The sequence below is a fragment of the Uloborus diversus genome, chromosome 10, assembly GCF_026930045.1.
Source record: "Uloborus diversus isolate 005 chromosome 10, Udiv.v.3.1, whole genome shotgun sequence".
NCBI classification, from domain to species: Eukaryota; Metazoa; Arthropoda; class Arachnida; order Araneae; family Uloboridae; genus Uloborus; species Uloborus diversus.
The window spans coordinates 134,705,967-134,725,722 of record NC_072740.1 but is presented as its reverse complement, the minus strand read 5'-3'; the positions used below and the strand labels follow the sequence as shown (position 1 = coordinate 134,725,722).

The following is a 19,756-nucleotide window of genomic DNA, read 5'->3' as shown; positions in this document are numbered from 1 at the left end:
TAACAATGATTTCCCCCCAAAAAGGTGCAAAAGACCCCTTTAGAAACACCCGAATGCAACCAAAATAGGAGGTGCACAACTAGACCCCACTACGAGTCTATGTACCAAATTTCAACTTTCTAGGACATACCATTTTTGAGTTATGCGAGATACATACGCACATACGCACATACATACAGACGTCACGAGAAAAGTCGTTGTAATTACCTCGGTGATGGTCAAAATGGATATTTCGCGTGTCTATACATTCTTAGGCACTTTTCCGCATGTGGTCGAATCGAAAAAAAAACTCAACATTCATTTGGGGGTGAGCAAAATGGAAATTAAGAGCGATTTTTGAGTGAAAATTTTTTCGCGAATACAATACTTCCTTTTTTGTAAAAGGAAGTAAAAAAGTGGAAAATTTTCACTTTTTTTTTTGGCATGGGGCAAAGTGGAGAATAAAATATTTTTCAAGTAAAGTATTTTTTATTTGATTGTAAAAAATACTTTTGATCAAATGACTGATTAAATAAAAGGAGGAATGAATATATGAAAAAAAAGTGAAGCAATAAATAAAATTCAATCAACTAATTAATAAATATTTTGTAGTAAGTTACCGCTCTAAGCCAGGACTAAGGCAGAAATACATAAAATACACCACCAGCTCAGTTGTTCCATCCGAGGACTACAGTTTCGTGCTTTTTAGCACTCATCAGTCTGGAATAGGAAGTAACTGAGCTGGAGGTGGAAAACCTCTTAAAGGAGCCTAGAGAGCCAAACAAACTGGTAGCTAATGTAGAATCAGCACACCAGACGAGTGACAGCAGCAACAGGGCGGTAACTTACTACAAAATACCTTGCTATGCCTTTAATGTATGAGTTGAACCGCACCGTTGCTGCAGTCACTCGTCTGGTGTGCTGATTTACCAATTTCTAATGAATTACCATTTGAAGAATTATGTGAATTTTCTATAATTTTTATGAGGAAATAAGCCTTTGACAACAACTGTTTGTGGTCGTCTGAAGACAAAAAAAAAAAAAAAAAAAAAACATTGCAGTGCCCTTCATACAAATCACTTTATCAAATCAAAAAGCAAAATAATTTTATTATTTTTTAACTTTCCACTGGTAACTACATCAATTATTATTATTTTTTAGTAATTTAAACAAATATTTCATGATTGGTCTGTTGACTTCTAACTGCTGTAAAAATTAAAAAATTGATTAAAGAAAAAAAAATTGAGCTCTTTTTTGTTACTTGTAGTAACATATTATAAAATACAGTCGGACCTCCATACATCAAAGTAGCAAACTGCCGGAAAAAAATTCAAGATATAGAAATTTCGATATAAGAAACAATCTTATTTTACCCTAAAAATCTCCTAAAACATTAAAATTAAAGCTAATTTTCATGTATGAAACCTGATTTCTAATTTGTACGAGCATCGAATTAAATGAAAGTTAATAATTTAAAAAAAACAGAAATTACATTTTTGTGCCTTCGTACATCTTCATTCTTCGGCAATTCAACTTGATCCGCAACATTAGGGGATTTTTGTTTTGAGAATGTAATCGAGAGAAAAGTAAAAAATCAATCTACTGGAATGATTTTAACTGCAGCTAAAACGACTAATAATGATAATCAACAGACAAAAGGGATAACTTGAAACTGATTTGACAATGTTACTGGTTACAACTAAGATATTTGAAATAAACTTGAGGGAATTTAAGAACTCCAGAACGAAACAACGACCTTTCTACACACCCCTCAACCCCAGATTCCTTATGAGTTTCATAGCAACCTTTAGTGAACATAATTTTCTCCCCTAACCTTTATTTTTCATGAGACAAACAGTCTAAAGTAGAAGAAAAATCTACTAATGTCTCGAAAAAAAATAGATATGTAGAGATTTTTTCGATTTTCAAACGATTTTTGTATGTAATGAACATAGAAATTTGCTGGGATTTCGATATATAGAAAATTTTAATGTGTGGAAGTTCGATATATGGAGGTTTGACTGTATAATCATTTTGGTTTTCCGACTTCAGATAATACAGTGATGAGTTATGATTAATTATTTTCAGATGTAACCATTATTAAAAACAAATTAGGAAGCACACTTAATGATCAAGTCTTAAAAGTTGCTTGAAGCTGGAAAGCTCTGAATATGGTCCAAAACTAGAACAACTTTTGGCTGTAAATTTGTCTCTACTCTATCCCAAAAATCTAACTCATAATTATATATTAGTGATTCAATTATTTGTTGCTTTGAAGTTTTATTTTTAGTATAACTGCAACACATTGATATTTAGTTTCTATAATTAGGTTTTATTTTAATTAGTTTTTTTACAATGTTTATCAATTTTCTTTAGTTGATGAATTATGTATTCTAATTGCTATGTGAAATAAATAGTTGGGTTTTATATTAAATATTGGTTTTATAGCAGCTAAACATTATATTATATTTTTTATATCAGAACTAGTAATAGTAGATAGTAGAACTAGTACTAATATTTTGCTGATTTAAAAATAATTCTCCTCACTTGAAAAACAAATAACTATTTACTGCAAAAGGTTTTTCGAGCCCTGTTCTAAACAGATGCAGACATTCAATCATTTTGATCAACAAAAATAACAGTAGTCAAATTTCTGTGAGAGAATTAATTCATTTAGAAGAATTTAATATGAGTTTCATTACTAATTGCTGTATAATGCTTATAGTAATTACTTTTCTAGGCTTCTGATTGCACTACTGATTAAACATTTAAGTCTTGAAAGTTTCTGCATTTCACTTGTAGAACAAAATAATTCCTCTATGCCTTCTTCTCTTGAGACAATTTTACAAATCGTGCAGCAAGCAAAATGCCGTTTGATAAAGGTATGTACATGTGTTAAATGCTTGTAAAATTGTTTTAGTTACTATAGTAAATGCTCAGTTTTTTTATGTATTACAGATTATTTATATAAAATTAAAATACAAGTTTTTTCTTTCTTACTTTTTATAATTTCGTTCTTTTTATGTTATGCAAAGAAAAAAAAAATCAAAATGAATAACTTATACTACCAAGGTTTGCTTTTATCTTGAAACAAAGTATTTTTGATGATTTTCCTGGTCAAATTCTCTTGTTAACTTGATTGAGATTTAATTTCATACACAATTAAAACTGGAATTTTATTATGAGTAGTTAAGGAATCTAGTTGGATTTTAGATTATAAAAGTTATAAATGGCTATATATTTCCCGCATGCACAGCGGAAAACTAATTGCTTTAAATGATCATATTTCATTAAAGTTTTCAATATTTTCATTTCAAATTTTAGTATTATTCTTCTCTTGTATGCTGTCAAATTTTAAGAAAGTTCGGTAAGTTTTGATGGAAAACATTGCTTGTTATAAGTCAAAAATCTTCATATAAAATTTGTAGTTTTGAAAGTATTACTTATATCTTTGTGGATCTTAGTAATACTCTCTCGAAAGTATGTAAAATACACTGGTGGACAAAATTAAGAGCTAAAAGGTATTTCCCCAAATATCTCGAGAAATACTGGATAAAAATAAAGGAAATTTGGTATGGGTATAACTTATAGTATGGGTAATAATGTGGCAAAGCAAAACTTAAAGTGCCATTCATTGGCGAGAGTTATTGCCCACAGTTTAATATGGACTGAAAAGATGGCAATGAAAGTGAGGCTTGTATTGTATGGCCGCCTCTAGTATGGTGTGTGGTCGCCTCTGACAGATGCAGCAGTCAACGCATGTGCAACGAGTATGCATGCTGTTAATAAACGTGTATGTTGCATGATTCCTGCCCTAACCATCGCTCTCCACCAGCATAATGGTCCCTTTCCATGATGTTACTGGGGTAGTATTGGGTTTTAGGTTCCCTCCATATGAATATTCATGGTTGTAGACTGAATCTTGACTCAGCTGTGAAAAGAATATTAGTGCATTGGAGCTGTGTCCAGTGTTTGTGCTCTGCACCATTGTACAATCTCCCATTTGTGAGAGAGTGAGTGGGATGCAAATGGCAGGCTTCCTGGCATACAATCCTCTTTCACCGAGCCTCCTGGCAACTGTCTTCTTTGAAACTAATGTTTCTGTTGCAGCAGTGAGGTCCCTAGACAGTGTGTTGCTGTAGACGTCCCCTGACGCTTGGCTGTAAGTAACAAATACTGGTTTTCATTGGGCGTTGTTGCTCTCGGACGACTTTGTCCTGGTCTTCTGGACACTGTCCCACTGTTTTTAAACTGATTCCACAAATTTGACTCAAGGCTTGGAGTTACACGCAATTCCCTAATAACCTGAGCTTGGCACTGGACTGCCTCAAGTCTACCCACAATTCTCCACCTTTTACCTTTGTCTAAACGATGATGTTCCCTCATTACACCTAAAAATCAATAAAAAACAAGATTATTCAAGAAACACATTAGAAGTTGCTACTGTGTTGTAGAGTGAAATAAGCTTAGCAGCTGGCTGCAGACTTTTATACTTCCTGCTGCCTTAGTAACTCCCACAAGAATACGTAAACTAGTCTCAGCAACACAAGCACCATCATGCCATTATATGGCAACCAACTGTCCAGGATTTTATGTAATATTTTCCGAGAAATGTGTGAAAATGCCTTCCATCTCTTAATTTTGTCCACCAGTGTAGTTGTACATAGTAAGCTAACTAATTTCTGAAATTTACAGATTATTTTCAGCTATTTACGATGAACTATGATAAAAAAATAACATTTTGTATTCCTCAATTTGTTGCTGATCCCCTTAATGCATCAGTGACAAGGTTGGCAAGTTTTTGACACTTGGATGTTTTATCAAGTTTCAACAGCAGATTTTACTGTCATGTCAAAACCCCACTCTTCGACATGGTTGTTGACATAATTGTCAAAAACCGAAATTTCTGTCCAAAACTTATCTAAAATTAATATTGATGACAAAATTACCTTAACAAGTGATTCTTAGTTTTATCGATTTTGGTTTCATATGCTAAAGGAAATTAGAACTGAAATTTTATTTTCACTGAAATGGATATGTCGTATTCGTTGTAACAGGACATCGCTGTCTTAAAATGTAAGTGTGCTAAGTGTTACTTTCATTTACAACAATATATTTAACTATATTTATGACTTATGCATGTTTTTAAAATAATTGAGGCATCTGTTTTGTCAGTAAATTGATTTCACATTCTAATGAATTTAATTTCTGAGGTTCAATTAATGTTTGTCACTAAACCTTTCATTTGCTTTCAGGCTCGTCAGGACATTAATACATCATATAAGGAAGTGTGCAGCCCTGTTTTTGAAAGATGTAGGTTTCTTTTCTATGAGGTTCGACCTTCTGTAAGCCCTGAGGTTTCAGCCTTATCAAATATGAAATTTTGCTGCCCTAATCCAAAGTGGAAAGATGCTGTTCGAAAACTTATAAAGAATCACAGACTTTCTAGAAGTAAGTATTTTCTAAAAAATTGAAAAAAAAAAAAACCTAGTTCATCAATGTTGCTCATTTTAAAGATTTCAAGTTCAATGAAAATTAAGCTTTTAGTCATTTAAACGTTTGGAAAATAGAAAATTAAAATAAAAGAACAAAGTATAGAGTAATTGAAGCATGAAATTGAAATACAAGAAACAGATAAGTTTGTTCAAAACTATAGGAGCCTTCAACTTCATATACAAGCAAGGACTTTTTAGCATTGGAAATCTCAGTCTCTGATTTAGTGTAGCCAGAGATATAGCTAGGAATTTTTTGAAGGCTTGAAAATACTTCATTACAGTCAGAGAAGTTTAATGCATTTTGGAGGAGCAGTATGGGAGTGAGGGAGAGAAGTAAGTAAATATTTTTTGGGGAGTAGTAAGAAAGGAGAGTTTAGGGATCCATTTCATAAAACAATTTAACTTTTTGCAGATGAAATGAAATGGAAGATATATATATATATATATATATATATATATATATATATATATATATATATATATATATATATATATATATATATATATATATATATTATAGGGGAAAGGAGAGAAGTGCACGATTTTTATTTTGCAATTTAACTGTTTTTTTTTTTTTAATTCAAATTGCTTCTCTTTTTTTTTCAGTACTCAGTAATGCTGAATTTTATTTAAAATATAATTCATGAATTATTTTTAGTGTTATTTTTTTAGAGAGGGAAAAAATGGGTATTTTGTAGACAGTTATGTTCAATTTTGTAAAATAGCCAAAAAAGATTTTAAAATATTCAATTCAAAGACCTTTTTGTTTGAAATTGAACGATTCCTTCAAAAGCTAATATGGGGTGAGCCAAACACACCAGCAGACAGACAAATTGCCACATACAATTCTTTGTTTCATGCCAACTTTGATTTTTTTTTAATTCAGTATCTTTTGCACTGAAGTTTTTTTTGTTTTTATTGACATTTTTACAGTACATTAGCCATCCTTTGTTTTAACTTCTGTGAGAAAGAAAGCTAATAAAAAGCTGCAGGTGATGGGAGAAAGGGAGGAAAACAGATATGAGGACCAAATCTTATAAGAGCCTTTCTAAAATAGTTCTAATCTATTGCATTTTCTGATTGCCTTTATTGCATAGAAATGAAACCCAAAATAAAATTTAACAGTATTTAAATATTATACATTGTATTACATTTATTTAAACATTTGCTTATGCTTTATCATTTTTTTAATAGTGTGCAATTTTCCTTTCAGTCTCTAAAATTTTACTTTTACAACCCAAATTCAAAATAATGGAATATCAGAACTGTTTGAACAAAACTGGTCCCTGAGTCCCGTAAAATGAAAGCATGCAAATTAAAAAGAGTAAAACCTGTTATTCATGAATGGGTAAATCAATTTAAACAACTTTTCAGATATTATTTTACCAACTTATGGATCATTAACACATTGGAAAATTAGAAAGATTTTTAATATGGTTCAAAAAATTAGAATAATCTATTCATTCAATGTGAATATTTTAAAAAGTAGCAAAAATATTTGCATACCTGTTAACTGATAGTATGGAGCTTGGTGCCCGGATCATTTTATGTTCTTTTAAAAGCCTTTTATTGCTCAAAATTGGTCGTCAAGGTGATAAATAGGAAAAAACAAAGTGACGTATTGTATCATTTCTTAAAGTTAGAAAAAAACTATCCAACTCAATGCAAATGAACGTTTTACAATCTATGGTATGTAAGATTTTAAAGGAATAAAGAAGGACTGACCAACCAAAAAGTAACTGAAGTAAAGGAGGTTGAAAAATTTTAACACCTGGCAGAGATGAACCTAAATTAAAGTAAATCATCCAAAATAATCGTTGAAAAATGCTTCTTACATTCATAAGTATTGGAAAGAATGTACACTGAAGAGCCAAAACATTATAACTACCACTAACTTTTTCAAAGAACTGGTCTGGATGAAGTGGAGACCACATGATGAGGTGGGATTGGTATATAACGGGGGCTGGAAAATGTAAGGCTTCATTTGAGCACTTTCTTTTGCAAGTTTATGAGAAAGGTTAACGATCTTAGCGAATTTGATCAAGGGCAGATTGTTATGGCCCAAAGACTCGAAACGAGTATCTCAGAAACTGCAATATTTTTAGATTGTTCACGATCTGTCATTGTTTGCACTTATGCAAAGTGGAAAAAAGACGGTGAAACCAACGGTTGGCGTAAAGGTGTTGGACGGCCACTCGTCATCAAAAATAAGAGATGTCGGAGACTAGGCCGCTTGGTAAAGCAAAATAGGAGGCAGACAGTTGATCAACTAACAGCTCAATACAATGCAGGTGCGAGTGGAAGTGTTTCCAAACACACAGTTCAGTGGGCACTGTTGGATATGGGAATGCACAGCAGACGTCCCACTCGTGTGCCTCTGTTGACCAATCATCATTGCCAACTACACCTACACTGGACCCGAGAACACCGAGACTGGTCCTTGGATGACTGGAAGAGAGTTGTCTGGTTTGATGAATTGCGATTTCTTGTTCATCACGTTGATGGTCGTGTCAGGGTTCGCCGTCTTACAGGTGAACAGTTGCTCCCATCTTGTACCGTTGGTCGTAAACAGGCTGGTAGTGGCGGTATCATGATTTGGGGGACTTTTTCCTGGCAGGCTCCGGGATCCTTAGTTGTGGTAGAACATACCATGAAGGCTGTGGATTATCTGAACATCATAGCAGATCAGGTGCACCCGTACATGGCATCGGTCTTCCCTACTGGAAATGGCATATTCCAGCAAGACAATGCCGCATGTCAAAAGGCTAAAATTGTGCTGGAGTGGTTCCAGCAGCATGATGAAGAATTCTAATTAATGCCCTGGTCACCAAATTCACCGGATTTAAATCCTATAAAGTTCATTTGGGATTTCATGGAAAGGCAGCTGAGAGCTGAAACACAACCATGTCAAGATATCTCAACTTTGCATTACTGCTGCAAAAACATTCAGTACAATCTATCTCCAGACGTCTACCAAGATCTTGTGGCATCCATGCCAAGACGAGTCACAGCTATTTTGCAGGCCAAAGGTGGCACAATGCGTTATTGACTGGGTGGTCATAATGTTTTGGATCATCAGTGTATAGTTATCTTGTCCACGCCAACTACACTTGGACGGTTGCATAAATTGCAGTTAAAACTGCGGATCTACAAAGTAAGACCAAAGATAAACATGAAGCAGAAACGTGCACTACTCTTCTGGTGCAAAGAGAAGCTCATACAGAGACAACAAGGTTGGAAAAGTATTTTATATTCAGTGATGATTTTTTTTTTTTGAAATATCTGTGAACAAAAAAAGGTTTTTCAGGTTTGACGTTTAAAAAGAAAAGCGTATGAGAAATCTTGTGTAAAACGTTCTCTGCAATTTGACACATCCTTTTTGGTATGTGGGTGCATGAAGGCTGCTGGAATTGGTAAATTATATATATCTTAAAATAAAACAATGCATGACTTCTGCTGTTTACCAATAATACTGCATGATACTTCATCTGAGGCACAGAAGTTATACATTTAGTGACTCATTTTATCTTTCAGCAAGATTCTACTCCGTGTCATGTCTCTAAATCAACTCATAGATTTTAAACAGAAAGAGGAATTTCAGTATTAAACTAGTCAAGCAAATCTACCAATCTCAATACGATCAAGAATTTGAGGCTCCATCAAATCTAAAGAAAGCAGTTCAAGACCTGGTGCCCGCCAAAAAAATTGAGCTTGTTGCCTCATTGAATAGGGTTTGGAAACAGCGTCTGAAACGATTAATGTAAACAGGTGGTGGAATTCGTATGTGAAAGGATTAAAGCATTGAATCCAATAAAAAATGATGCATTCTAGTATTGATATTGTTTCTTTTGAAAGTGTTTCTCCCCCTTTAATTTGAATATTCTAATTTTTTGACTTGATGTAAAATTTAAGGTCTAAGAAAGGTGGCACGTTTATTTAAATACATAATTTACACTTATATTTGGTTAAAATAAACATTTTTTCAAAAAGTGAGAAGTATTCTATAATTTTAAATTCGGGTTGTAAAAGCTTACTATGAATTTCAATTTATGTCAGGTTATCAATTGTGTAAATTAGAAAATGTTATTAAATTTGAAACTACACAGGACAAACAAGATGTTAAGTTTGAAATAAAATATCTCTTATAGCAATTTTCAGGATTTAAGATGTTTCTCTAATTTGGTGATTTTAATGCTCAGTCCTTGTAATAATAATTGTTATTGTTATTATAATTATTTTATTATTGATATTACTTTTTTATTGTTCATATCCAGTGACCTCTTGCAATCATAACTGCATATAAGGATGGTTTCTGTACAATTTGTAGTTGATTTAATCCAGGGAAGCATTATCCTCAGTATTTTATTGTTGTAGCTCTTTTGTCTTACTGTAAAAGTCATTTTTAACGTATTATTTTGCTACACCATAGTCACATTTCTGGTTTTTTTCCTTTTTCACATTTTCTGATTTTAGTCCCTAAGGAGAAAGTTGATCCAAGCATTGTTGAGCGAGACAAGAATATTGAAAACTATGACTTTCATATAGAATCCAGGAGTTTGTATGTAAGTAAACTTATTAGGTTAGAGTTTAAAAATATTTTCATGTTTGTATTTTTGCAATATACTGAGAATTTGAGCATCTTTATGTATACTGGTATTTCAGATTTTTTTCTTTTCAAGTTTTGCTTTTATTCTTGTAAGGTGGTACCATCACAACTTTATGATGTGGAAAGGTTATATTAATTACATGAGTTTCAGTGTTAACCTTACTGCTAGGATTCTCATTAAGAAGCACCAGTGTTTCTCTAAATGTAATGTCTATTGATTTGATGAGAAAGTCTAGGCCACCAACTACCAACTGGGCTACTTTTCTTGTTCTTTCACAAAGTTGTTCCTTTGTTCTTATCCGCTTGATAGTCAGTTTTAAGTTTGTGTTAAGCTTTGTTTTTGGCAGGTTCATGATGTGCGCATTGTATTGCAAGTTTGTGATTTTTTTTCCTAGGTGATTTCTGTTCAGCTGTAAAATAGTTTTCATCCTACACTTATTACCAGAAGTTAAAACTTTAGTTCCTGGACATATTTGAAAGCATTCCAATCACTGTTTGAAATAAAAGTTTAAATTTAGGCGTCGTGATGATGTCTAGGATAAGAAATTGTTAAATTGAAATGATACATATTGCTGGTAGCTTAAATTAAAAGGTGCAGTTAATGGCGACCTTGCACTTATTGTCCACTGAAACTTTGATGCTAAAAACTAGCAACCATCTGGTCAGAAGCGAGGTAAAAAATATGTTCAAGAGCATGTTTAATAAGTGTTAAAAACATTTCAATGAATTTTCGCTAGATGATTTTGTTGTTTTGTGATTTTTGATTTTTTTTGGCTCTGAGAAAAGCAGGCCATTTTCCGAAGAAAATGTTAAGACTGCTGCCTTTTTTTAAAATCAGATTGAATGTTTAATAAGTGGATTTGATGTAATAATATCTTCATGTAACTTAAAAATTTTTGTGAGGCCAATAACTGTCACAATAATTTTGAAAAATTATAAGTGATTTGCTCTGTACAAATTTACTGCTGGAATTTAGCTAAATATTGCCAATATCACCAAACTGACACTGGATTTGCATCTCTTTTTTTTTTGTTGCATGATTCCTCGCTAACTTGGTGTCGCCATCTCCAAGTTGGGGACACATTTGGTGAAACATGCATACAAACCATAAGCTTGCCAACATGTCGCCAAGTTGGGAAATAAAAGATTTGGCAACCAAAATATTGGGGATATATCACCAAATGGTCACTGGATCAGTAAGTTTCGGGGTTCTTCACTAGCAGTTACCTCTGGTTCAGGGTATAAGAGACTTTCCTTCTCATTCAGTACTATGACTTCTGGAGGTCTAAGTGATCGACCCACTTGCTACAGCTTGGAGTGCCGCTTAAATCCGGTAAACCATGCAAGTTAGTACAGGCAGGGGGGGGGGGATCTCTATGGTGCCAATTCTGAATTGACTTTAACGTTGGTTACAAAAAAATCTTGTCAAGAATTCGTTTATTTGGCACCTACACTATATCACCAAAAGTATTGAGACAATTTAAAAAATTCATTTTTATGGATTTCTCATGGAATAAGAGACCAATTGCTCTGTAATTGTTTTCATGTAAAAGGTATACTCCAGCTGTCATTTTCCAATAAAAATCAAATCTGCTATGCATTTAGGGGACCAGCAACGAGTTGAGAAAACAAAAAAAGAACTTTCTATATTCCTTTAAAATCATACATACCATAGACTGTAAAAAGGTCATTTGAATTGAGTGGGATTGTTTTTCTCTAACTTTAAGCTATGATACAGTACAAAACTTCGTATTTTCCTTATTTATCTCCTTGACGACCCATTTTGAGCAATAAAAGGCTTTTAAAAGGACGTAAAATTATCCGGGTGCCCAAGCTTCATACTTGTGACAAACTATCGGTTAACGGGTGTGCAAATATTTTAGCTGCTTTTTTAAAAATTCACATTGAATGAATAGAGTATTCTAATTTTTTCACCCATATAAAAAATGAATATAATTTTCAAATGTAATAATCTATAAATTGTTGAAATAATATCTTCAAAGTTGTTGAAATTGATTTACCCATTCATGAATAACGTGTTTTATTATTTTTAATTTGTTTGCATTCATTTTTCCCGACTCAGGAACAAGTTTTGATCAAACAGTTCAGATATTCTACTATTTTGAATTTTAGTTGTATAAGCATTTCTTTCAAAAATATAAATTTTATTTGAAGGTCTTCAGCGCATAACACGCAGAGTTTTCCTTCAACCGTTACTAAACTTTCAGAATATATGATTGCATACAAGAGAAACATAACAATAAAATTGGAAATTAAAAGATTAAAAATTCGATGAAATATGAACGTTTAGAGCAATTAAAATTTCAATGCGCATGCGCAAAAGATAGCAATTTATAACCTTCATAATCCAAAGCCCAAGTAGATCCTGCATTTTATAATAAAATTCCAGTTCAATATCTTAAAAATTGAAAAGATTATCAGCAATCTAATTAGCCGAATTTCAATAATTCTTGGATAGACGACAAATGGTAAGGGGTCCTTTGCAAACTAGCAATACTTTCCTATTAATGTATAAAGTGATTCATGATAAAAACAGATTATTTTAGAATGATCCCTCACGATTTCTCGCCTATCCAAGAACTATTGAAATTCCTTTTGTTTGTTTTCTCAATTTGTTGCTGGTCCCCTAAATGCATAGTAGATGAAAAAAATTATAGAGCGAATTGGTCTCTTTCTCTTATTTCTTGAGAAATCGGCAAAAATTTGAAGTTTTGAAAGTGTTTAAATACTTTTGGTGATAAAGTGTAGGTTTCAAATCAAGGCTTCAAATTAAAATATTTGGTCTCAAAATGCCACTAATGACTGCTTATTTCCAGCACTGATTGCAATTGGCATGCAATTTGCTTCAAATGTCTATATCAATCACTATAAATATGTTTCTCCAATGATGGTAAAATGACATGGATAGGTTTCTTTAAAATTTATCCTTCTAACTGCAAATGTTTCTCTTTTACTTTTCAAAAACTTTTATGTGATTATTTCACTGGTTTATGACTGCCTTAATAGTATAGTGACCATAATGAGAAGCTTATGGGCCATTCTTGCAGAAGGGGTAATTTTCATATCCCTGTTATAATTTACAAATGTTTTATGACTCATACATGACTTTAGGTGTTTAAATACTTTTCAAAGTAGAGTTTAACAAGATAATTTAAAGTAAAATGTCTATATTTTATTTTAAATTTCTTTAATGTTTAATTTAAAGTCTAAAGTACCCAAATGTCATTCCCTCACTTGTCCATACTTGTACTAAAAAATAAACAAAAATTATTTCTTAGCAAACAAACAATAAGTTTACATTTTTGTAGTTTTATTTCAAAATACGAGGGCTATCCAGAAAGTAGATTACATTTTGGAATAAAAAATAAACAAAGTATAGGAAAATTTTTTTATTATATACAGATGAAAGCCACACTCAAATACTACTTTTCGACATAGTCACCATACAAATTAAGGCATTTATCGTAGCGATGTACGAGCTTGGAAATTCCTTCGTCGAAAAATTCGGCCGCCTGCGCCTTCAACCACTCCGTTACCTCTTCTTGCAGCTGTGCGTCGTCATCAAAACGCTGCATAGCCAGCCACTTCTTCATTGCTGGGAATAGGTGGAAGTCGCTCGGTGCCAGGTCGGGACTGTACGGTGGATGAGGAAACAACTCCCACTTAAAAGATTCAAGAACTTTACGAGTGACATTTGCCGTGTGGGGCCGGGCGTTGTCGTGAAACAACAAGATCTTAGAGCTCAACATTCCTCTGCGCTTGTTTTGAATTGCTCTTCTGAGTTTTTGGAGAGTTTGGCAATACCTTTGAGAGTTTATTGTAGTGCCTCTTTCCAGGAAGTCCACCAAAATCACACCTTTTCTGTCCCAAAAAACAGTCGCCATGATCTTCCTTGCCGACATTGTTTGCATGCATTTCTTGGGTTTTTGGGGAGAATTTGTGTGCCCCCACTGCATTGATTGCAATTTCGTTTCACAGTTCACGTGTTTCACCCATGTTTCGTCACCAGTAACGATGCGATCGAGTAAAAAGTCACCATCCTTATGGTAAGCGTCCAAAAAGTTCAACGCTGCAGCCATTCGCTGATTTTTGTGGTCCTCTGTCAAGATTTTTGGAATCCATCTTGCACAAAACTTGTGGTAACCAAGCTTTTCGCTGATGATTTCGTGCACCAAACTTCGCGAAATTTGTGGAAAACTTAAAGAAAGTTCCGTTATTGTGAAATTTCGATTTTCCCGGACTTTAGCATCGACTTTTTCGAGAAGTTCGGCGTTCACTATGCTGGGTCTCCCACTTCGATCTTCGTCGTGAACATTGGTTCGGCCATTTTTAAATCTTATGACCCACTGACGCACTCCACCTTCAGTGATAATGTTGTCCCCATACACTTCACAAAGCTGCCGATAGATTTCTATCGGTTTAGTTTTTTGCAGTCAGAAACCTTATTACTGCGCGCACCTCGCAGCTCGCGGGATTTTCAATTAACGCAGACATTTCAAACCGTCACAGTATCTGAACGAACACAGCACGAACCTCTCACTAGCACGGCTAGATGCAGACTGAGCTGCGCAACGCTTTGACCCCAAGATGGCCGCGCTAGCCCCGCCCCTAGCGGACACAGACGAAAACGTAATCTACTTTCTGGATAGCCCTCATATTAAAGAATTTTAGCAAAAAAAAAATTATAAAATTTCACAAAAAATTAGTTCACGTAATACTCATAAAATTAGTCCCCACTGATTAGTGTCATTTTTTTACAGCAATCAATTTCCTTCCCAAAATCGCAATGAAATAAATTTTTTTTTCCAAAAAGTGTAGTGATTTACTGCTAGAAATTCACAAAAATATTAAAGAATATTTGTGTCTGATTTGTCGGAAATTTTTACTTGTAATCTATAAGAAAACGTAAAACCAGAAAATGTTTTTTACAGCTGTCATTCCTTCACACCTATTTTTAGAGAAAAATAAAGTAAAATAATGCATGAAAACTGCATAATCATAAGTTCTTCCTCGTTTGAGAATATTTGTATGCGAATCAACTCGAATATCAGTTAGGCGTAACTCCTAGAATCCAAAACTAATGAATTTGTCATTCCCTCACTACTAGGGAATGACAAATAACAAATCATGAGCTGCTTACCATCACATAGTAAATGTCCTAGTTAGATGCATCCCTGTGGATATTACTTCTCTGTGAACTATGGGGCTTTACAGTGACGTCGTAAAGTGCACAAATATGTCATAATGGTTGCTGTAATTGTGTCATGTCATCACAAAACAGTCACTTGACTTTGTTAAGAATCGTCATTGCAATATCCTTTTGTGATGTCACTATCAACCAACATTTGAGAGTTTCTTATTTGTCAGTAGCTTGACTGCTCTCATGTGAATGTCACATACTCGTCCCATTTTGGCCACAGTGCTATTGAGAATTTATTTTCTGATTCTTAAATTCTAGTAAAAAATCAGGACTGTCAGGTAATACCCAATTAAATTCTTCAAATTATATTAAAAAATTAAATTCTTCAAATATTATTAAATATCTTCAAAGTTTAAAATTTGTGCAATCATTTTATAAAGAAGTTTTATGTATTTAAAAAAAATTCTGGGCCCTTTTTCAAGGGCCTGAGCTTTCATCATCTTAGAGCCTGCAGATCTAGGCTTATTCAGTCATGTTGTTGCTAAGTCTTGTGAAACTCAACTATGTCACAACATGATTCCCACAAGACGTCCCAATTTGGTCACTTTGTGATTTTGAAGTGACAGTGACATTTTGAACATTTTACTGCAACAACAAATAATGTTTTAACTGTACAATTAAGTTGCTTTGATGATGTAATGAAAGTGTCTCAATCTCAATTTGGTCGCAGTTGCGTTGCTTCCAAATATCACTTTACACTCCTAAGTCCCCCGTACCTACCACTATTTGTGGTTGAACAGGTTGGCTGCGGCCCTGAAGATAACTCTGATTTTTTTACCCAGACCAAAAACCGAGCAATCCCGGGTCCAGTGCCCTCAGAGATATTGATTCATCTGAAGAACTTTGTGACCATGACATTTTTAACTTGCCCCAGTCACCATTGATGAACATGAATGATCTAGGATTGAACCCGGGACCCTTCAGTTTCAAGTTCAATGCCCTACCAATCAGGCCACTATGCCTCTCTGAACATCACTGTACATCAGTTTGTGAGTGACATTCACCACAAGAGATTAGTGAGGTAACAGAAATGCCTTGCAAAATCTCAAAAACATTACATCTCAGACTAATAATTACACAGGAACAAATAGTTGCATTCCATTATGAGAGGCAAAAAAAAGGGAGTAGAACTAGATTCTGGGAGATGAAGCAATCAGGGTTGGCTTTCTGCCGGCAGAAACTAGTTTTGGCCGTGCCATTTACAGAAACTGGTTATAACCGGTAAATACTGGCAGAAACTGGCAAAAACTTAAAAGTGTCTTTAATCACTTTAACTTTACTTTACTTTTAAAATAATTACTAAATGATATTCGTTTAAATAAACTGAGATATCAAACTTCATTTTATCATTGTAAAAAATAAAATCCTATGCGAATTCCCTTGATTTAGTTTAGAAAAGGAACTTTTCAATTGCAGATGCTCGTAATAGTTGCATTAACCTAACGAAGGACAAAAATCATATGGGTTCTTCGGCAAGAGGAGTGACATACAGAACTAAACAGGCATTACTGATTGTAATTTGCTCGTTTTATATGCTTCATCTAAATTGCTTGTGATTGAAATTATCATGTGCTTCAAGAAGAAAGTGTCAGAATTTTACTTGCCAATATTAACCTAGATTTTGTATGTACCTAATGTCACAGCTTTGCAAAACAGATTGGCCCCATTTCTCAAAACTTATTTTTCCAGCAAATTTTTACCACTTTCTCAGTTACTAGATGGTGGATCAGTTTGAGAAAATATACAACAGATGAAAGTTTCACGAATATTGCTTGTTCTTTGATGCATTGACTGCTAGCTCTTATGTTGCAAGAATATTCTTAAGTTCCTCATTTGTGCACGTTATATTGAAAAAAATGTTTGGATTTTTGAAACCACCTTTTCTAAGAGGCAACCGCAGGGTCCAAACAATGCAAGATTTGTTGCAATACAACAATTGATTGTGCTTTAGTTAACAATTAATTATTTTTTTCATGTATTTTCTACTGTGTGTCAATAATTAATTTTTTGTCATTTTGTGAGTTTTTGCCAGTTTCTGCCACAAATGTGGCAGAAACTGGTTTTTGCCATACCGGTTTTCTACGAGTGGTTTTAACCACCTCGGCAGAAACTTGCCAACCCTGGAAGCAATACAAGTAATAGCCTCTGATGTCATTTTGTTCCTGCCTATATCGCATATCTCTTACAACTATGAATAGTGTAAATATCCACTGAGAAGAAGCAGCATTTTTCAAAATTAATATGTTCCAGAAATCTTTGAGAGGATGTGCTAGTGGTATCTTTCACCAGTGCCACGACACACATGGTCGGAATTTTGAGCACTTCCTGTAAATTTTTCACTGAACAATTAATCTGACTGTGTAACTTTTGGTATCACTTATTTACTTTTCCAGCTCTTGTAAATTCAGGTTGAAATTCTAATATTCCTCTTTTTTACCTCATAGTGTGGAATGTGATCCAATGTTCCTATGTAATCATTGATTGTCTATATGGGTACTTTCCCCTTTTTTATTTTGTAAAAACCATTTAAAATCATCCTGTATTTAGGGTTTTCTTTAATGAAAGTCAATGTGTGATTTTGTTGGCACAAAATATAAACATATTTATAACAAATCATCATATTTAATTTTAGCAAAGCTTTGAAGTGAATATCTCAGAATTGGAAAAACTGGCCAATGAAATAGTTTCATTTGTTCTTGATCCTGAAGTTGATGTAGATTCTCTGAGAAAAGCTTTATACTTTCAGGTATTTGATTGCTCAATAGTTTTTTGATAATGTGTTGAAATTGATTCATTGTTATTTTTAATTTGCTTTTTATAGTAAGAACGTTCATTATTTTCTTTAGATTTTTTTACTATGCATTCATTTAGTAATTTTTAATTTTAATCTGAAGCATATACTGTGTTTTATTGGAAATTGCTAGCTGTTTATTACTCTAGTTGATGTTAATCATTATTGGTTTTCAAATTGAATTTTAATTAAGATCTTTTTTCTCTTCTTTCATTTCAAAATACAGGTTGAAAGAGCAAAAGTTAGACGAAAAGGATACCAATCATTGTTGTCTTTAGTTCTGAAAAACCACCTCACTCAATCTGTGAAATACTGCATGCTAGGTGGATGGCTTTCTCTCCTAGAACTTGGGTATGATAAAAAGTAAGTTGCTATTAATGCCTTTTTCTAAGTAGCACAGTATTTATCTTGCAGGTTTTCTGAAGTATGATTATGTATGATTATGATTCTGAAGTATGATATGACAGTGAATTAGTATAATTCCTTATAGTATTAGCAAATTTATTAATAACATGCCATTGCTGTTTCATGTATGCAGAGTATAAACATGTACCCTGCTGTTCTAACTTCTATTTTCTGTTAGTTTCAAAATAATTTTTCAGGTTTGTTTGTGTCCAATCCCATTAATGATTTAGTCTCAAGGATTGAGTTGTGAATTTCAAATATTTGATAAATGTTTCAAAAATAAGGGAGAAATTAAGTGAAGCAAGAGTTAGAGCTGTAAATTCTTGACTTATTGACTCATTTGGAAAAATTTTGAACCAAAGTTTTGCTTATTTCAGGTTTTATATTTTTTTATTAGTGAGGTGGTTCTCAGAAAAAAAAAATAAATAAATAAAAGTATGCCTAAAAAGCTACGCCAAGTATTTGATTTCATGCTAGACCAATAACATTAGAGTAAAACTACAGTGAAGAATCGTTTATACGTTTTTGTAGGGGCTGTATGAAAAAAGCGTACAAATGAAAAAAGGTATAATAGGTATAGGTTAATGTGTATCAGTCTCTGAAGGGACCAATTAATAAATGTATAATTGATAAAAACGTATAAAAGAGAAACGTATAAACGGTGCTTCACTGTATATCGTAGTTTAGAATGACTTTTTATATCTCCAAAGCTTTCCAGTTCATGTGTTTGAAAGGTCAAGCAAAAGGCTTGTATTTCACTACTACCAGTTTTTGTTTCATTATTACTGACACAAATGCTACATTATTTGTGTGTGGCAATCCTTCTATAATTATCTTTTCTTACAAAACAATTTGAGATCTTGCATTTTTCTACATCAAAGGCAGCTCTTGGAATACTTTTGGTTACAGCGATTAAATGTCTTCTTAAATTTTGACTAAACTTGTCACTTTTCTTAAAGTACTGATATTACCAATTTTTGTTTTGTGATAAATTTCTGTGCAAATGTAAAAAACAGTTTTTTTTTTTTTTTTGAACTTTGCTAATGAAAAGCTGATCTTGAATTTAGAGAGCAACACTACTTCAATATGGGGTATAGAAAATATTTTTTTTTATACAAAGCAGAATTTTGTCCTTTGTCAAGGATGCATAGTTAAAATTTTAATAGATATTTAATTTATATGATTTTTAATGGTAACGGAAGGACAAAAAAATAGGGTAACGGAAGAACATTTCTCTATAAGCTGATACAGGGTAATAT

The 19,756-nt window shown here is 33.2% G+C and overlaps 1 protein-coding gene across 1 annotated transcript in view; it reads left to right on the top strand.

The window, feature by feature from the left end:
• The window catches only part of LOC129231190 (E3 ubiquitin-protein ligase HERC2-like), a 323,605-nt gene that overhangs the window by 73,846 nt on the left and 230,003 nt on the right, over positions 1 to 19,756 (top strand). Inside the window, exons 21-25 of the mRNA XM_054865437.1 lie at positions 2,720 to 2,861; positions 5,235 to 5,430; positions 9,948 to 10,036; positions 17,934 to 18,047; positions 18,319 to 18,455. Of these exons, the coding sequence (XP_054721412.1) occupies positions 2,720 to 2,861; positions 5,235 to 5,430; positions 9,948 to 10,036; positions 17,934 to 18,047; positions 18,319 to 18,455 (678 nt within the window). The remainder of the gene's footprint in view (positions 1 to 2,719; positions 2,862 to 5,234; positions 5,431 to 9,947; positions 10,037 to 17,933; positions 18,048 to 18,318; positions 18,456 to 19,756) is intronic.